This window comes from Mastacembelus armatus, unplaced genomic scaffold (assembly GCF_900324485.2).
Source record: "Mastacembelus armatus unplaced genomic scaffold, fMasArm1.2, whole genome shotgun sequence".
In the NCBI taxonomy this organism is placed as follows: Eukaryota; Metazoa; Chordata; class Actinopteri; order Synbranchiformes; family Mastacembelidae; genus Mastacembelus; species Mastacembelus armatus.
The window spans coordinates 413,630-427,529 of NW_022872941.1; the positions used below are offsets into that span (position 1 = coordinate 413,630).

General features: G+C 38.7%; 2 protein-coding genes across 7 annotated transcripts; both read left to right on the forward strand.

The window, feature by feature from the left end:
* The first annotated feature begins 409 nt into the window (after positions 1-409).
* On the forward strand, positions 410-6,355 carry dhfr (dihydrofolate reductase). 6 transcript variants are annotated; one of them, XM_026311556.1, is made up of 9 exons: positions 410-676; positions 803-852; positions 1,787-1,892; positions 2,534-2,657; positions 2,977-3,092; positions 3,178-3,224; positions 3,336-3,372; positions 4,276-4,315; positions 4,486-5,045. In XM_026311556.1, the coding sequence occupies exons 1-9, from the start codon at positions 585-587 to the stop codon at positions 4,534-4,536; spliced, it is 663 nt and encodes a 220-aa protein (XP_026167341.1). In that variant the 5' UTR covers positions 410-584; the 3' UTR covers positions 4,537-5,045. The 6 variants fall into 6 exon arrangements, with proteins under 6 accessions (XP_026167341.1, XP_026167358.1, XP_026167349.1 ...); XM_026311573.2 differs by lacking the exons at positions 4,276-4,315; positions 4,486-5,045 and adding an exon at positions 6,280-6,355; XM_026311564.1 differs by lacking the exon at positions 4,276-4,315.
* On the forward strand, positions 5,184-13,199 carry ankrd34bb (ankyrin repeat domain 34Bb). The gene is made up of 3 exons (XM_026311481.2): positions 5,184-6,351; positions 10,392-10,681; positions 10,802-13,199. Exons 1-3 carry the CDS (start codon positions 6,337-6,339, stop codon positions 12,231-12,233), a joined length of 1,737 nt encoding a protein of 578 aa, XP_026167266.1. The 5' UTR covers positions 5,184-6,336; the 3' UTR covers positions 12,234-13,199.
* Positions 13,200-13,900: the final 701 nt, after the last annotated feature.

Consider the following 13,900-nt stretch of genomic DNA (forward strand, 5'->3'; position numbering starts at 1 on the left):
ATTTCTTGCTGTGAATAAAGTAGTTATGCTACAGTGAAAATGGCCAACGTAAGAGTTGTAGTCCATAGAGGAGTTCACCCTTGACGTGTGACAGGAGTTTGGTGTTACTACAGTTAACAATATGGGAGATATGAAACATAATATTGGATAAAACAGGAATAACAATTCATAAAAATATTGCACACTGAAAACCATTTAAAATGTATTTGCTGTGAAAATCAGAGGGCGGAGATCTCTATCCTATGTAAAAGCGGCGCTTTTTACGCCGTCCTGTGTGACAGAAAGCGGCGCTTCTAAAAAGCGGCGTCACATTTCATAATCGATGACGTAAAAAGCGACGTCCTGATTGTCTGGGCGGCGTGAAAAGCGGCGTTTTAGGGGGTGTTCTCGTGTGCGGAAGTGACGTTTTATTATAGGTCTCTTTTGCCATAATCCATAAAATGGCACTGGTGTAACGACACAACCGTCGTTCTGCGGCCGTCAAAGCTGCAGAAGAAGAAAATAAATCGTAATTTCCGAAGTTTCTGTGACATCCGGTGGCGGGAAGAGTAGACGTGTAGGGTCTGGTGTCCTCTGCAGTGACAATGGCCCGCACCCTGTATGGTATTGTGGCGGTGTGTCCTGACTTGGGTATTGGGAAGAATGGAAACCTGCCCTGGCACCCTGTTCGGCTCAGGTAGGCCAGGTCGATTAAACAGTGTGATGCATTCTTAATGTGGAAATAAAACCTTCAGTGAGCTGTGCAGGCTAACCCTGGGATTAACTTTAATCTTCTGTGAAATGATATGATCTTCCTTCACAGTAACGAATTCAAACATTTCCGAAAGATGACATCGACTCCATCTATGCCAGGTAACCTCTGTTCATCGTGTTTCGGGGGTTAAGAAGGATGACACTGGGCCCAAAGATAGTTAGCTGTAATAAGTGCACACCGCAGCTGCAGGATTCAGTTCCTACTGAAGAGTTGTAACGTTATTGCCATTGTCGACAAAGTTAGTAGAACCTAGAAGGTGTAACTTGATAACAAAATTACTGCTTAGCCCGGTATGTATCCTCAAGCAGGGTTTGCTAATAACTAATATTAAACACAAGTCAAAGTCTGCTTTATTGTCAATTCTGCCACATGTAGAGCACATACAGAGAATTGAAATTGCATTACTCTCAGACCCTTGGTGTATAGAGATACACTCAACACTAAATTCTAAATTGCGCAATGTAGGGTACAAAACCAGTGCAATATGCAAACAGTTCAGATATACTGGATGGTAGTGCAATTAAATGAGCTTAACAGGTAAAACTGAAAAGTCTATCATCTAGAGTAGAAACTGAGCTTCATCAGATCTCTCAGGGCATTTTTATTAAAAACAAAAATATAAACTTACTTCAGGATAATCCTATAAAAAATGTACTCCTGTATGTTAAAGGTAAAACATGTTAGAATATTTTAAAAACAAATACAGAGCAGATCTGTATGGGTCCAGTTTGCAAAGCTGTACTCGTGCATGTCATATCTGTTATCTGCAATTATACTGTGGTCCAGTCATTTTTGAAAAAAACAAAGTGACATTGTAAGGGTCACCTATACTTGAATGACAATAGGCCATCACTTGAGGTCAGTGAGGTTAATGCAACTTTATCACTATAGAATATCTCACAATCTAAACTTCTGACCCAATCTCATTCTTGGGATCCTGGAGCATTGTATAGTTCTGAATCTGTTGGGACTTCTTGTATACAAAGGGCAGTTGACTGCTAACTGATCAATTCAAACCATGATGTACTACAGGCAAGAAGAATGTGGTGATCATGGGCAGGAAGACGTGGTTTTCGATCCCAGAGAAGAACAGACCTCTGAATGACAGGATCAACATCGTTCTCAGCAGGGAGTGCAAGTATGTGTCAGAGTTAGCCACCACACAACAGTGTGTACAAATTGTGTTAACATGATGGCCAGTTAGCAGGATGTTACACTAGAACCTTTATGCACAACATACAGTGTGCTGATTTTTCAGATAAGCGACAAAACTTATAGAACTCTAATTTTTAAATATAGTTGACCATACTAGTTCCTGATTTATGTAGTTAGGATTATGAAAAAATCTGACAGTGTTGACAGAAAGTGAGGACAAATTTTGATGCATTTACAAGGATTATTTTTCTTTTGATACATATATTATCTAATTTGTAGAGTTTTAATGAGGTTTTTTAGGCAGTTTTACATTGTTACCCCATGGAGAGGACAGGTATAAGAACATCTATTTTCAAACTATAGAACATACATTTTTAAGTTCAACTGAAACTGTAAAAATACATAAGAATAATAACATGGGTATACATAATCCCTTTAAATTTAACTCTATATTTTTCGTTGTAAATTTCTTTTTTTTTTTTTCATTATAAAGATGACTTTTGTAAGATGTATTTTGTTCCAACTCTTGAGAATCAGTGAGTGCTAAAATGAAATGTTGGCCCTAGTGTTGTCAGTTTTAACAGTGACCTGATATAACTGCAATATGCAACACTATTCCCCCAGGACACCCCCTGCAGGAGCACACCACCTAGCTCCAGACTTTAGCTCAGCCCTCAGGCTTGTTGACACAGAGCTGGCAGACCAGGCTGACAAGGTCTGGGTTATAGGAGGCAGCTCTATCTACAAGGTATTGTGTGCCTGCTCACAGGTTATCTGTAAAACAATTTCTAGAAATTTAATTTATGCCTCACTCATGCTTTATTTGGTCAGTCTTGAATTTGTAGTTTTTAGTTTGAGCCTTGATGGAAAGTAGTAGCTGAAATTCATCATGTTCAAGTAACAAACAAAAAGTAGGCTTATCCGATAACTATGAGAAATAATATCTAAAGAATATGCAGTGTTACAGTGATGGTCATGCCCAACTACTTCACTGTGATCTGAGACACATATGCATATAGCCACACACTTCTTCTCTCTGAAACAATGTTTTGCTTGTTTTTATCCAGGAGTTGATGGAGTACCCAGGGACCAAGAGACTGTTTGTTACAAGAATCCAGAAGCAGTTTGACTGTGACACATTTCTCCCTGAAATCAGTCTGGATAATTACCGCCTACTGTCAGAGTAAGATCAGCACAAATGTTAAGCACATTTTAGTGTATATCACAACTTGTCTCATTTGGTAGTTTTGTGTTAATATTATTTATAGAAAACACTTCAGAAGACACCAAAGGTTCCCTTTTGTGTCTGTAAAAGGTACTTGAGAAATTGTCACTATTTGATGCTGTGGGGCATCAAACTGGAATTTTGGGCCCAAGTTGTAATAAAGCGGAATTGTCCTTTAAAGCACATGTACTTTATATTTAGGGCCCGAGGACCGGAGGTGTGAGGCCCTATTGTTTCTGTAAGGATTATTATTATTATTATTATTTGTCCCCCTCTGTCGAACGGAGCAATTTTTGAACTGGTTCCCATGGCTGTAAACTCACGAAATCTACTCCACACTGTTACCATGGTGAGCAGTCGCAGTCTAAGCTATGGTGTGGCCTAGGGACTCCATGGCACCCCCTTGTGTTAGTGAGTCTTGTAGTTGGCATGTAGTTTCAGCTCCACACACCAAACTTGGTATGTGTTTATGCAACTCCCCAGTACAAACATTTTTTGCATATACATTGTTATAGACACACCCAACAGGAATTGAGATATTTGGGATTTTGTGTTTTGACATACAATAGAATTTAACATACTCCTCCTATGCCATACATCAGAGATGTGTTAAATTTGGTATACATGATGTCAAGATGTTGCAGATGTCAAATTGCAAGCATTTTTTTGATATTTTGAAATAAGATGAAATTGCGTTACAATGAATTTTGCATCTGCTCACACAAATATTTGGTATGTGTGATGTCAACATATTGCATATGTCAAATTATGAGAATTTTTTTTTTTTTTTTTTAATGTTGTAGTATGACAAAATAACGTTACAGTAAATTTACATATCTCGCCAATAAACAGGAAATATGTCATAAATGTATTCCACCACCAAACTGTGGTGGTTACTGAGGATGACTGTGATGATATACACGTGCATCAGGGCAGATTCATAGAGCAATTAGAGCTTCCTGTGTCTAAAGCAGGGGTCTCAAACTCTGATGAAATTTGGCACACTCTGATTAGTTCTGTACATTTGATGGATATCCCATGTTGAGAGTCTGTTAGATGGCGACATGTCAGGGCTAGCGGCACTGGGGTTGTTTGTCATTGCTGCTTGCGGCTATATTCTAAAATTTAATTTGCTCAACAGGTTTCAAGCTACAGCTACTCCAACTACATTTAAAAACATGGTAGTGAAATTATTATTATTATTTTTTTCTGTCTGGGTGTGTCAGGTAACATAGCTGTTGGCTGCTGAAATGAGTAAATGAATTCTGAATAATATATCAAGACTGCCCTTAAAACCTTTAAAAATTTCTATCTGAAATAAAAATTAAAGTCAGGCTTGTTTCACTTGCAGGTTCCAAGGAGTGCCAAAAGAACTGCAAGAGGAGCATGGTATCCAGTATAGATTTGAAGTCTATGAGAGCATCCAACAGTGAATTTAAAAAAAAAAAAAAAAAAAAAAAATTTACATCTAATTTTGTTAATGGCTAACATACCATTTTTTGGTGGACTTAGTGTTTCTTCTTATGATTTGTAAATTTAGAAGTTGGTTAGAGGAAACTGGTAAAAAAAAAAAAAAAATCTTTTTTATTGCACAATGGACAGAATAGTTTCTAGCCAGATTGGTAGAATGGTACTCCAGCTTCCTCCCACAGTGCAAAGACATGCAAGTTTGGGGCAGGAGTAATTGGTAACTTTAAATTTCCCAGTTGGTGTGTTTGTTCGTATATGTCAGCCCTGTGACAGACTGCTGATGTGTTCAGGGTGTAGGCTGCCTTTGGCCCAATGGGTTTGGCTCCAGGACTCCACCAAGCTCCTTTTGTCTTCCTGTTGGAAAAATCAGATTAACAAATGACTTTGTTCAAATGACTAAATGTAGATTACCTACCAATAAAGCTGGTTTTGGTTTGTTTATATAATTTAGTCTTTGTGGTAAAGAATGGAAACTTTTTGTATAACAAAAGTTGTAATTAGGCTAGAATTGACTTTTTCTAATTTTTAATACTTGTATTGTTTGATGAAAAAAAAACCTCAAAAAATGATCCCAAAAACATTTTTTCCTATAGACTGTGTAAACTGTTGAGAGAACACATTTAACTTCAAAATAATAGATCAGTGTTTATAATGTCAGAACAATACATTTAATTCCAACAGTTACAAGTGGAAACATGGTAACAAATTATCTCAAGTGGAGGAGTTTAGGTATCTTGGGGTCTTGTTCACAAGTGAGGCTAAAATGGAGCAGGAGATTAACAGACGGATTGGTGCGACGTTTGTAGCGATGCGGTTGTATTGGTCAGTCGGGGTGAAGAAGGAGCTGAGCCTACGGTCCTACCCTCACCTATGGTCACAAGCTTTGGGTCATGACTGAAAGAACGAGATGGATGGACAAAGATGCAAACTGACAATTGATGTCTTACACATTAAGCAAGCTAACTGACAATAAGGTCTGGGTTTAAATGGGTTTAACACAGATTTAAAAACTTGCTTTTAAGAGCCTTTAGTTGTCAAGCTCCTCTCCTGTTGAAGCAGCTCCCAGTCTGGGTTCAGGAGGCAGACACCATCTATACTAATGCTCGACTTAGAAACTTTCCTTTTTGCTTATAGTTAGGGTGGCTAAGGTGACCCTGAGCCTCTCCTCTCGTCTCCATCTAGTATTTAGAGGAATGTATGTAGATGAAAAAGATTACTGTATTGCACTTTTTGGGATCCCACTTTTCTATGTTTCTGGCCTCCAGGATTACAGATGCAAACAACTCAAATAGTTGCTCCCTGGCACGTTACATTTTCTGACACATCCACCTGATAACAGACATTTCAATTTTCACATTGTGACATGAGTGAAAGTTGTGCAGTTTTCACTAACATAAATCTATTCAGCCTTGGATTTCACAATGACGTGGGCACCACTATTGTCAATCTACACATTACCAGTCTGAATTCCTGAAAAGCAATGAGTCTTACCTACGTAAATGTTTCACCAAACACTCATAATAGGGTATGCTGTCATTGGGCTCTGTTCTTCCTGCTTCTCTGCTGCCATAGGGTAGCCTTTCATTCTCATCTGACATATACTAGTCTTCAGTCCCTCCTTTCATCAGTCACTCCCCTGCACCGATGCCTACTCTCCCTCCTGGTTTGTCCTCAGCCTGTACAGCGACAGTGACCTATCAACCTGCGGTTTGAACAGTTTTCACACTACAGAATGAGACACATTGAGGTAAGTGTGATCACTACCAACACTACACTACCACATATCACACCCAAATTTATATGACCTACAATAGTTTTCCATTTTCAGAAACATTTTTTCCATTCCTATTGATTTATATTTCGAACTTTTAAATGTTGTGTTTAAATGGCTTTATATTCAGCATACAATCTTCCACTTCAGTACATCTATAGGTAGCTATTCACACAGTCATGAATCCATATTTTACATAGATTATAATAATAGTAATAATATATAAATTTTTACTTAGGCGGGAACATACCTGGCCCATACATGTGGAGTGATAAATTGTTAAGGAATGACATTTTCTCTGCTACCTCTATCATTAGCTATTCTGTCTGTGTTGGTGCTGGTTGAAGGCCAGACCTGACCTTATCAAAGAAGCACATGATGTTTGAATGTCACCCAGCAAAAAAATGCTGCTAACCTCTTGCTGATTTGTTTCTCCCAAAAATTGTGCAGATGATCAAAATTGTAGTCCACTAATTTCATATTGCACACCACACCTAAGAAAGAGAAAGAATGTATTCAGCAGAGGCCAAAATATCTTGATTTGTAGTTGCTAGCATGTATAGAAGCTATAGTGTAAAATGATTGGTTAATACATTTCCCATAATGTAATCAATAGTATCTTTACATTACACTGCCTGATGCAAGGGGTACACCCTGGACAGGTCACCAGTCCATTGCAGAGCCACATAGATATTTTTTTACTTGCACAAAAGGAATGTAGATTATGATACCCAAAAGTATATACCTTCTACAATAGTAAAATGTTGCTTATTAATTATTATAATCCAAAAATGCAATCTACAGAAATAAAGGGAAAAAAACAAGCAATTCTGCATAATTTGTAGTTTTACTTCTGATACTTGAAAGCTGCAAGCAGTTAATATTTTAATACTTTGTATTTTTAAAGGGGCTCTTATGGAGCATTTAGCCTTTCTCGTTTGCTCTTACAGCTCACAAACCTTTAGAAGTGAAATAGCAGAACTGACTGTTTGAATCCTTCGCACCGTAGCTTCAGTGCAAATTATCACCTGTGTTGGCTTTTGGGAAAGGTGCTGCATGCTACATGGCTCAGAGGCTAAAGGTAAGCTTCTGAGTGAGTGATTATGTGCATCGGTGTTGAGGTTATTCCAAGGAGCTGACTGGTGCCAGCCTGATGCAGGTGAAACCCTATAGGTTTACCATATTCCTCTGGACTCTTCCAGCCAGCCAACCATTTTCTTCCAGCCAGACAGTCAGTCTCCCCACATGCTTTGGTCTAGACCAGTCTATTGTAAATACATAGCCGGAATCTTAATCAGCCATGCTGGTTATTGAAATCATCCCTCTTTATCTTCTCCATGTTTACAGTTAGCCAGTGTCACACTGAAAAGTAGATTACACAGACTGTTATAATTCTTTATATAATTTGTTCTCACATCGACACACACCTACGCAGTTGAAATAAGTCAATGGTCTGACAATCAGTTTGCTACACTTAGATGAGAGAAACAGAAGGTCAACACACAATAGGCTTCAGAAGTGAATACTGGCAGGACAGGATGATGAACACACATTGTGTTCTGATATCTGAAGCTGGCAAAAATATATATTAATCAAATCTATTAACTGTCTGACTTATGTTGATTTACATCTTCCCACACAGCAGCCAATAACAATTGTATAATTACAGTGGCACAATATAAGGCTTCTTACAGAGGTACAATAGCTGCTCTTGCTTCACAAACACTGGAAAACTATGTGACATCCAAATAAAGATGCCATGACAAAGATTATGCCAAATGCAGAACTCTTCCTTCCAGGCAGTCATACATTTGCGTTCATTTCTGTCTGTTGTGAAGATATCAAAACATTGTAATAGAGTTACATTACAGTCGCCTACTTTGATAATGAGCAATGTTGCAATGGATACCATTCATCCATTTGAAATTTGGCTTAATGTTTTTGTCAAAAGTGAGCTGGAACTTCTTCCATCATGCACTCTGGACAGGTAACTGAAAAAATATTCACAGTCACATTAACACTAATGGGCAATTTAGAGTTCTGAGGTGAGCACAAGCCTGCTTTGTTTTCCACTGTTTTACAAACTGGAAAGCTTTGGATATAAGCCTGAGGAAGGGAGGGGGGGTTAGGGTTGGGGAGTTCAGTGCACCGATGGTCCTCGGGCAGTCTAGTCATTACAGAGCAGCAAAACACATGCCATGTATCTGTATCTGAATAATACTTGAATATTGGGGAAAAAAATCCTTCCTGTGCTTTTTATTCATGCCACGTGTATGTGTTATGGCAGCGTGCCCTGTACAGGAGTACAGCCCATGTGCAACATCAACTGTTTGACTCTCAAGCAACATTTGCCACAGGCCTTCCCCCACTTTCTATCTCTGGCTCCAATGTTTCCTGTCTTTTTCTGTGATCCACTGTAAAAATAAAGGCAAAATATAAAAAAAGTATACCTGGATCTTCAGTTTAGTACTATATCCTTCTCAGTGGGATCATAGGGCAAACAAAAACTGAACCTATGACCCATTAATGTGGCACAGGGTGTAGTGAAGAACAGTGCTTACCCCAGTATGCATACACTTGAGAAACCAGATTACTACATTAATTTGGCTACTTAAAAACCAACAGTAATTACTCATCACTGAAAGTCGAAAAGACATTTGTGTTTGTTGTTGGTATTCTTGTGCTACTTACCATTTAGATAATTCTAATTCTGTTTTTGCTGGTTAGAACTTCCTGTTTTTCTCCAATTAGATGTGCACGTCACTTTCAGACTTCTCTTTTGCACATGTGCACTTGCTAAAAGCTAATTAGAAACTTAGTTACTCATATACATTGCAGAGAAATTACCAATCTCCAGGACAAATCTACCTCTGGAAATCAGGTTTACCCGACCCCCTACCCCAGTTACGAAAACTATGTTTCCCATTGGACATAGTGACAAACCAGTAACATATTTAGTCACATCAATGTAAAAATAACTCCTATATCATATACAAGAAACAGGAAAAATGAGCAGAACATGAAAAAAGGAGTAGGTTGAATTAAGGGAGATTAATATTGGTCTCACTTCACTGAATAAAAGGTTCACTAGGGTGGTAAACTCTCCAGGAGCTAACATGGGCAGTGGGCTAATGTTTGCAGTCCACAAAGTTGTAAATTCAATAACATTTTGAACAATTCACTGTCAAAAACTTGATTAGTATTCTTACTCTCGTTACAGTCAAACATGTATTATCATATCTGCTTGTATTATTTCATCATGCAATTTCAAAATATGAATATAAAACCTAAAACCTTTTTCCCGCCTCCTACCTCAAACTGAGAAGCTTGCAATTTCAAAGTTCAATGAGACCATTAGTTCTATTAGTCTTTTGTTTTAGTGTGTAAGTACCGATTTCCTTTGTTCCTCACTGGAGGATTAATGTTTGTTCATGTCGTGCCTGAGTTAGAGAAGGAGAGAGTTTTATTTGTACGCCGAGTGGCAGAGTGTCTTGATGGCTGCTATAGTGCTTGTGTCAGAGAGTTCTCCATGGTGCCTGAGATTGGTGTGTCCAGGAATTAATAAAAAGACTTTGTCCTGCATTTGGGTCCTTCTCGATCCTTCACCTCACCCCACCCAACACATATGTTCTTAATAATTTAGCAACAAAATGCATGAAAAATTATATATTGCCATGAAAAAAAAATATTTGAGGATATTTGTTGTTTCCGTGAACAATTTTTATTTAGGTTCTAAGGAAAAATTGACTGAGGCCACGAACTCTGAACTGCAACTTCACGGGAGTACACTATTTACAGTATATGCATGTTACGTTGGTATAGGACCATTTAAAAATCAATATTTGTATACAGTATATAGTAATCATGAATGTCTGTGTCAAGGAGTCTGAGAGAAAATAGAAGAGGTCTGCAGTTTATCAGAAATTCTGATAAGGTGTGAGGATCCACATAAGACATCAAAAGCTGAACAGCTGATAAACTACACCTAATAACTAAGTATTCTTCCTCTTTTGCAGGGACTTGGCCCTCTACAACTTTGGACAAAAAATGATCTTTCATCGAAGGCACTGAAGGGTGGATTAAAAACAGCCAAAATCCTTACAATGAATGAGCCCAAAGAGGTTCGAACAGATGGCAGTTCTTTGCTTAAGGCTGTCTATTTGAGTCGCCTGCGCCTGACTCGGCTGCTCCTGGAAGGGGGGGCCTACATAAATGAGAGCAATGAACATGGCGAAACACCACTTATGGTGGCTTGCAAAACACACCATACAGATTCACAGAGTGTACCCAAACACAAGATGGTTCGGTATGTTCTATCAGGATAATTAAATGTTATTGATTAGAATTTACTGAAAGTATGTTTTTTTTGTTCAGGATCCCTAATTTCCACTTCCTAGTATAATAAATGTGACCTTTCTCTCAATAGGTATCTTCTAAAAAGTGGAGCTGATCCGAACATCCAAGACAAGTCAGGGAAAACAGCTCTGATGCATGCATGTCTTGAACAAACTGGAGCTGAAATTCTGTCACTCCTTCTAACCAGTGGAGCTGATCCATCTCTGGAGGATCATGCAGGTTTATCAGCCTTAGTTTATGCTGTGAATTCGGGCAACAGGGATGTCCTCAGGGTCCTGCTGGATGCCTGTAAAGCAAAGGGTAAGGAGGTTATTATCATAACCACCAACAAACTGCCAAATGGCCATCAGGTGACAAAGCAGTATCTCAATGTCCCACCACCTCCTGACTTTGAGGAACATCTGCATTACACCCCAACATTTTGCTGCATGTCTACATATGAGGTGCAGCTAAGAACTCCTACACAGGGCTCCTCATCAAGTGTTTCTTCCCAATCTGGTACCCCCCTTCTTGGCCTAAGGAATCCCCAGAGTTTAGGTACAGGGCCTGGCCTAGTCGCATTTCGACCAGGTTCTCCAATTCAACATCCAAGTCCTTTGTGTGTGCCCGCTGTCAATAAGCGACTCAATCTCCATAGACTACATTCAGAGCAGTGGTTCAAAAGTCCTTTTCTGTTCCAGCAGCCACTTGAGCAGGAGTTGCCCTTCAGAGTTAATAGCCCTGCCATCCATGGAAGACCATCATCTCTTTCACGCCACCACAGCATTGATATCAAAGACAAAATCGGGCTTCTTAAAGCACTAGAGGAAATGTCAGAAAATGAGAATAAGGCTGGAGGTGGAAGAAGAGGCTTTGGTAGAAAGATGTCATATGACAGCGCTGCAAGTTCACTGCATTCTGTATCACACCTAAACTTGCATCATGAGAGTCGCCCTTTTTGCTTTGAGTCCAATCCTATAGACTGTCTTAGACAGTTGAACGTTTCCAGTCTTCAAAATGTAGTCCGTTGGCGGAATATTGGCATTGACCACTACAGTTCTGACTCTCATTTACCACAGTGTGGCAGCCAAGACAGTAGCTCCAAGAGTGGTGGAGGAGCTGGATTGGGACCAGAAAGGCACAAGATGGTCAACAGCAGATCCTCTATTGTTTCAGGATCCAGGGAGTCATTGGAGAGCTCAGTCCACAGACGAGGCACAACTGGTATGGAGCAAAGAGGATCAGGTGCCCTTCTTCTGGATCACATCTCCCACACTCGCCCTGGATATCTCCCTCCTCTGAATCCCCATGCTCCTATTCCAGACATTGGGGTCAGTTCTAGCCTTTCCTACCCTTTGAGTGGAAACAGCAAGGCACTGAATGGTGTTCTTTCTTGTTCAAAACCAGTTTTACCCTTTGCACCTGTTTTCCCAAGGGCCAAGAAAATGCTGTGGAGACGCCACTCAATGCAGAGTGAGCAGATAAAACAGCTAGTCAACTTTGAGGAGACATTTGGCCACTAAAGTAAGATATGCATGTACCAGAAGAAAATGTATGTGCTCTCACCAGTATCGTAGATTGCTGTACGATACCTATAGTACCATCACTACTGTCAACTTTAGTGTAAAATTTTGCATTAAAATTACTTGGGCAATTTTAAACTAAAAAGTACTAAAATGTACTCTAGCACTATTCCAGGGGAGCTACAAGCCCCAACATGTTCCTACAGTAGGAGTAGAGAGGAAGGGAAGGGAGGGGAGGGTTAGGGTGCTTTCCTCTATCCTCCTCCACATGTCTGGTCATCAGGTAGATTGAAAATGACAATTTTGGTCTGAGTGACTGATTTTTAACCTCATGTCAATCTTCACAGTCCCCAGTATGGCCATACTGTATGTTGTTGTATGATCACAGTTTCATGTTTAGGTTATGTTCTCACACTTAAACCATCTGTGGTAAATGACCAAGTTGATCTGCTGAAAAAGAACATTAGGTATAGCTTGTTGGAATTGTCTACTAGTTAGGGTCCTGGATTAAAAACTTTTTGCCATGAATGAATTTCCAAACTGAAGTTATATGGTTGTTCAGTTTCAACATTAGATATTAGATTGGTCTGTACTTTCATGCATGTCATCCATTTTACAGTGGGATTAAATGTAAACTTGCTAAATATGTGGATTTTATCATTGGCGCGATACAAATAAAATTGAATTGAATTGAGGTGTTAATTTAACAAACAGAAAACATTTGCCTTTTCAAAGTCGAAGAGGTTTAAGACTTTACAGACATAGAAAATTTCATGTTTGAGAATGACCTTAGATGAAAAAAATACATTTAAGAGGGGAAAAAAGCTCAAGAAACATCCACTTTTATTGTCACTGACAATTTTGGACCAGAGAAGTGGTTTGTGTATAGTGTGTAAATGTGTGCTGATTCTTAATCCTGCTTAATTACCGTTTTGTCACAAACTACACAACATAGCAGCCCAGCACTTCAAGATTGTGTTTTCTCCAACTTTGATGCAGTTAGAAGAGCCTTTTAGGAAAACCTACTACAACTACATCCTTGAAAAAATAAAGCCTGCTCAGATACTGACCATGGCAACTCCACAGTGGTGCACTCACCTTTCAGTGCTCTTCATTTCTCCATTTTCAATAAAAGTTGTACCAAATATTTGACTTTGTATCAAGATGTGTAACTTACTGTTTAATGTGGTGAAAAGCACATAGTGGAAACAAGTTTGCTTAATATTTTCAGATAATAGGCACTGTCGGATTTTAATAAGTGTTAAGCACATTTAATCCTGTGTGCACACAAATAAGCATGAATGCGCCATGAAATGTGATATATTATTCAGGACTATGAATACATTCCTAATGAATTTGTACAGAAAAATTAAAAATATACATTTGAATGACCAATTAACTTTTTAAAAAAAATTCCAGGCCATCTATTTTAAGTCTCAGGTTTAGCCTTTTTACAGAAAACTGGACATACACAAAATTCTTATTTTCTGTTGGATTTTGTAGCATCACTGTTTTCTTTGTATTGTCTGTTTTATATTATCACATTATACACTGGTATAATGTAACTAAGTACATTTACTTCACAACTTTTTATGTACTTGTACTCTCGTACCACACTTCAAAAAGTATTCAGATTCTTTTTGCTTTTGATTGACGGCAACTGCATC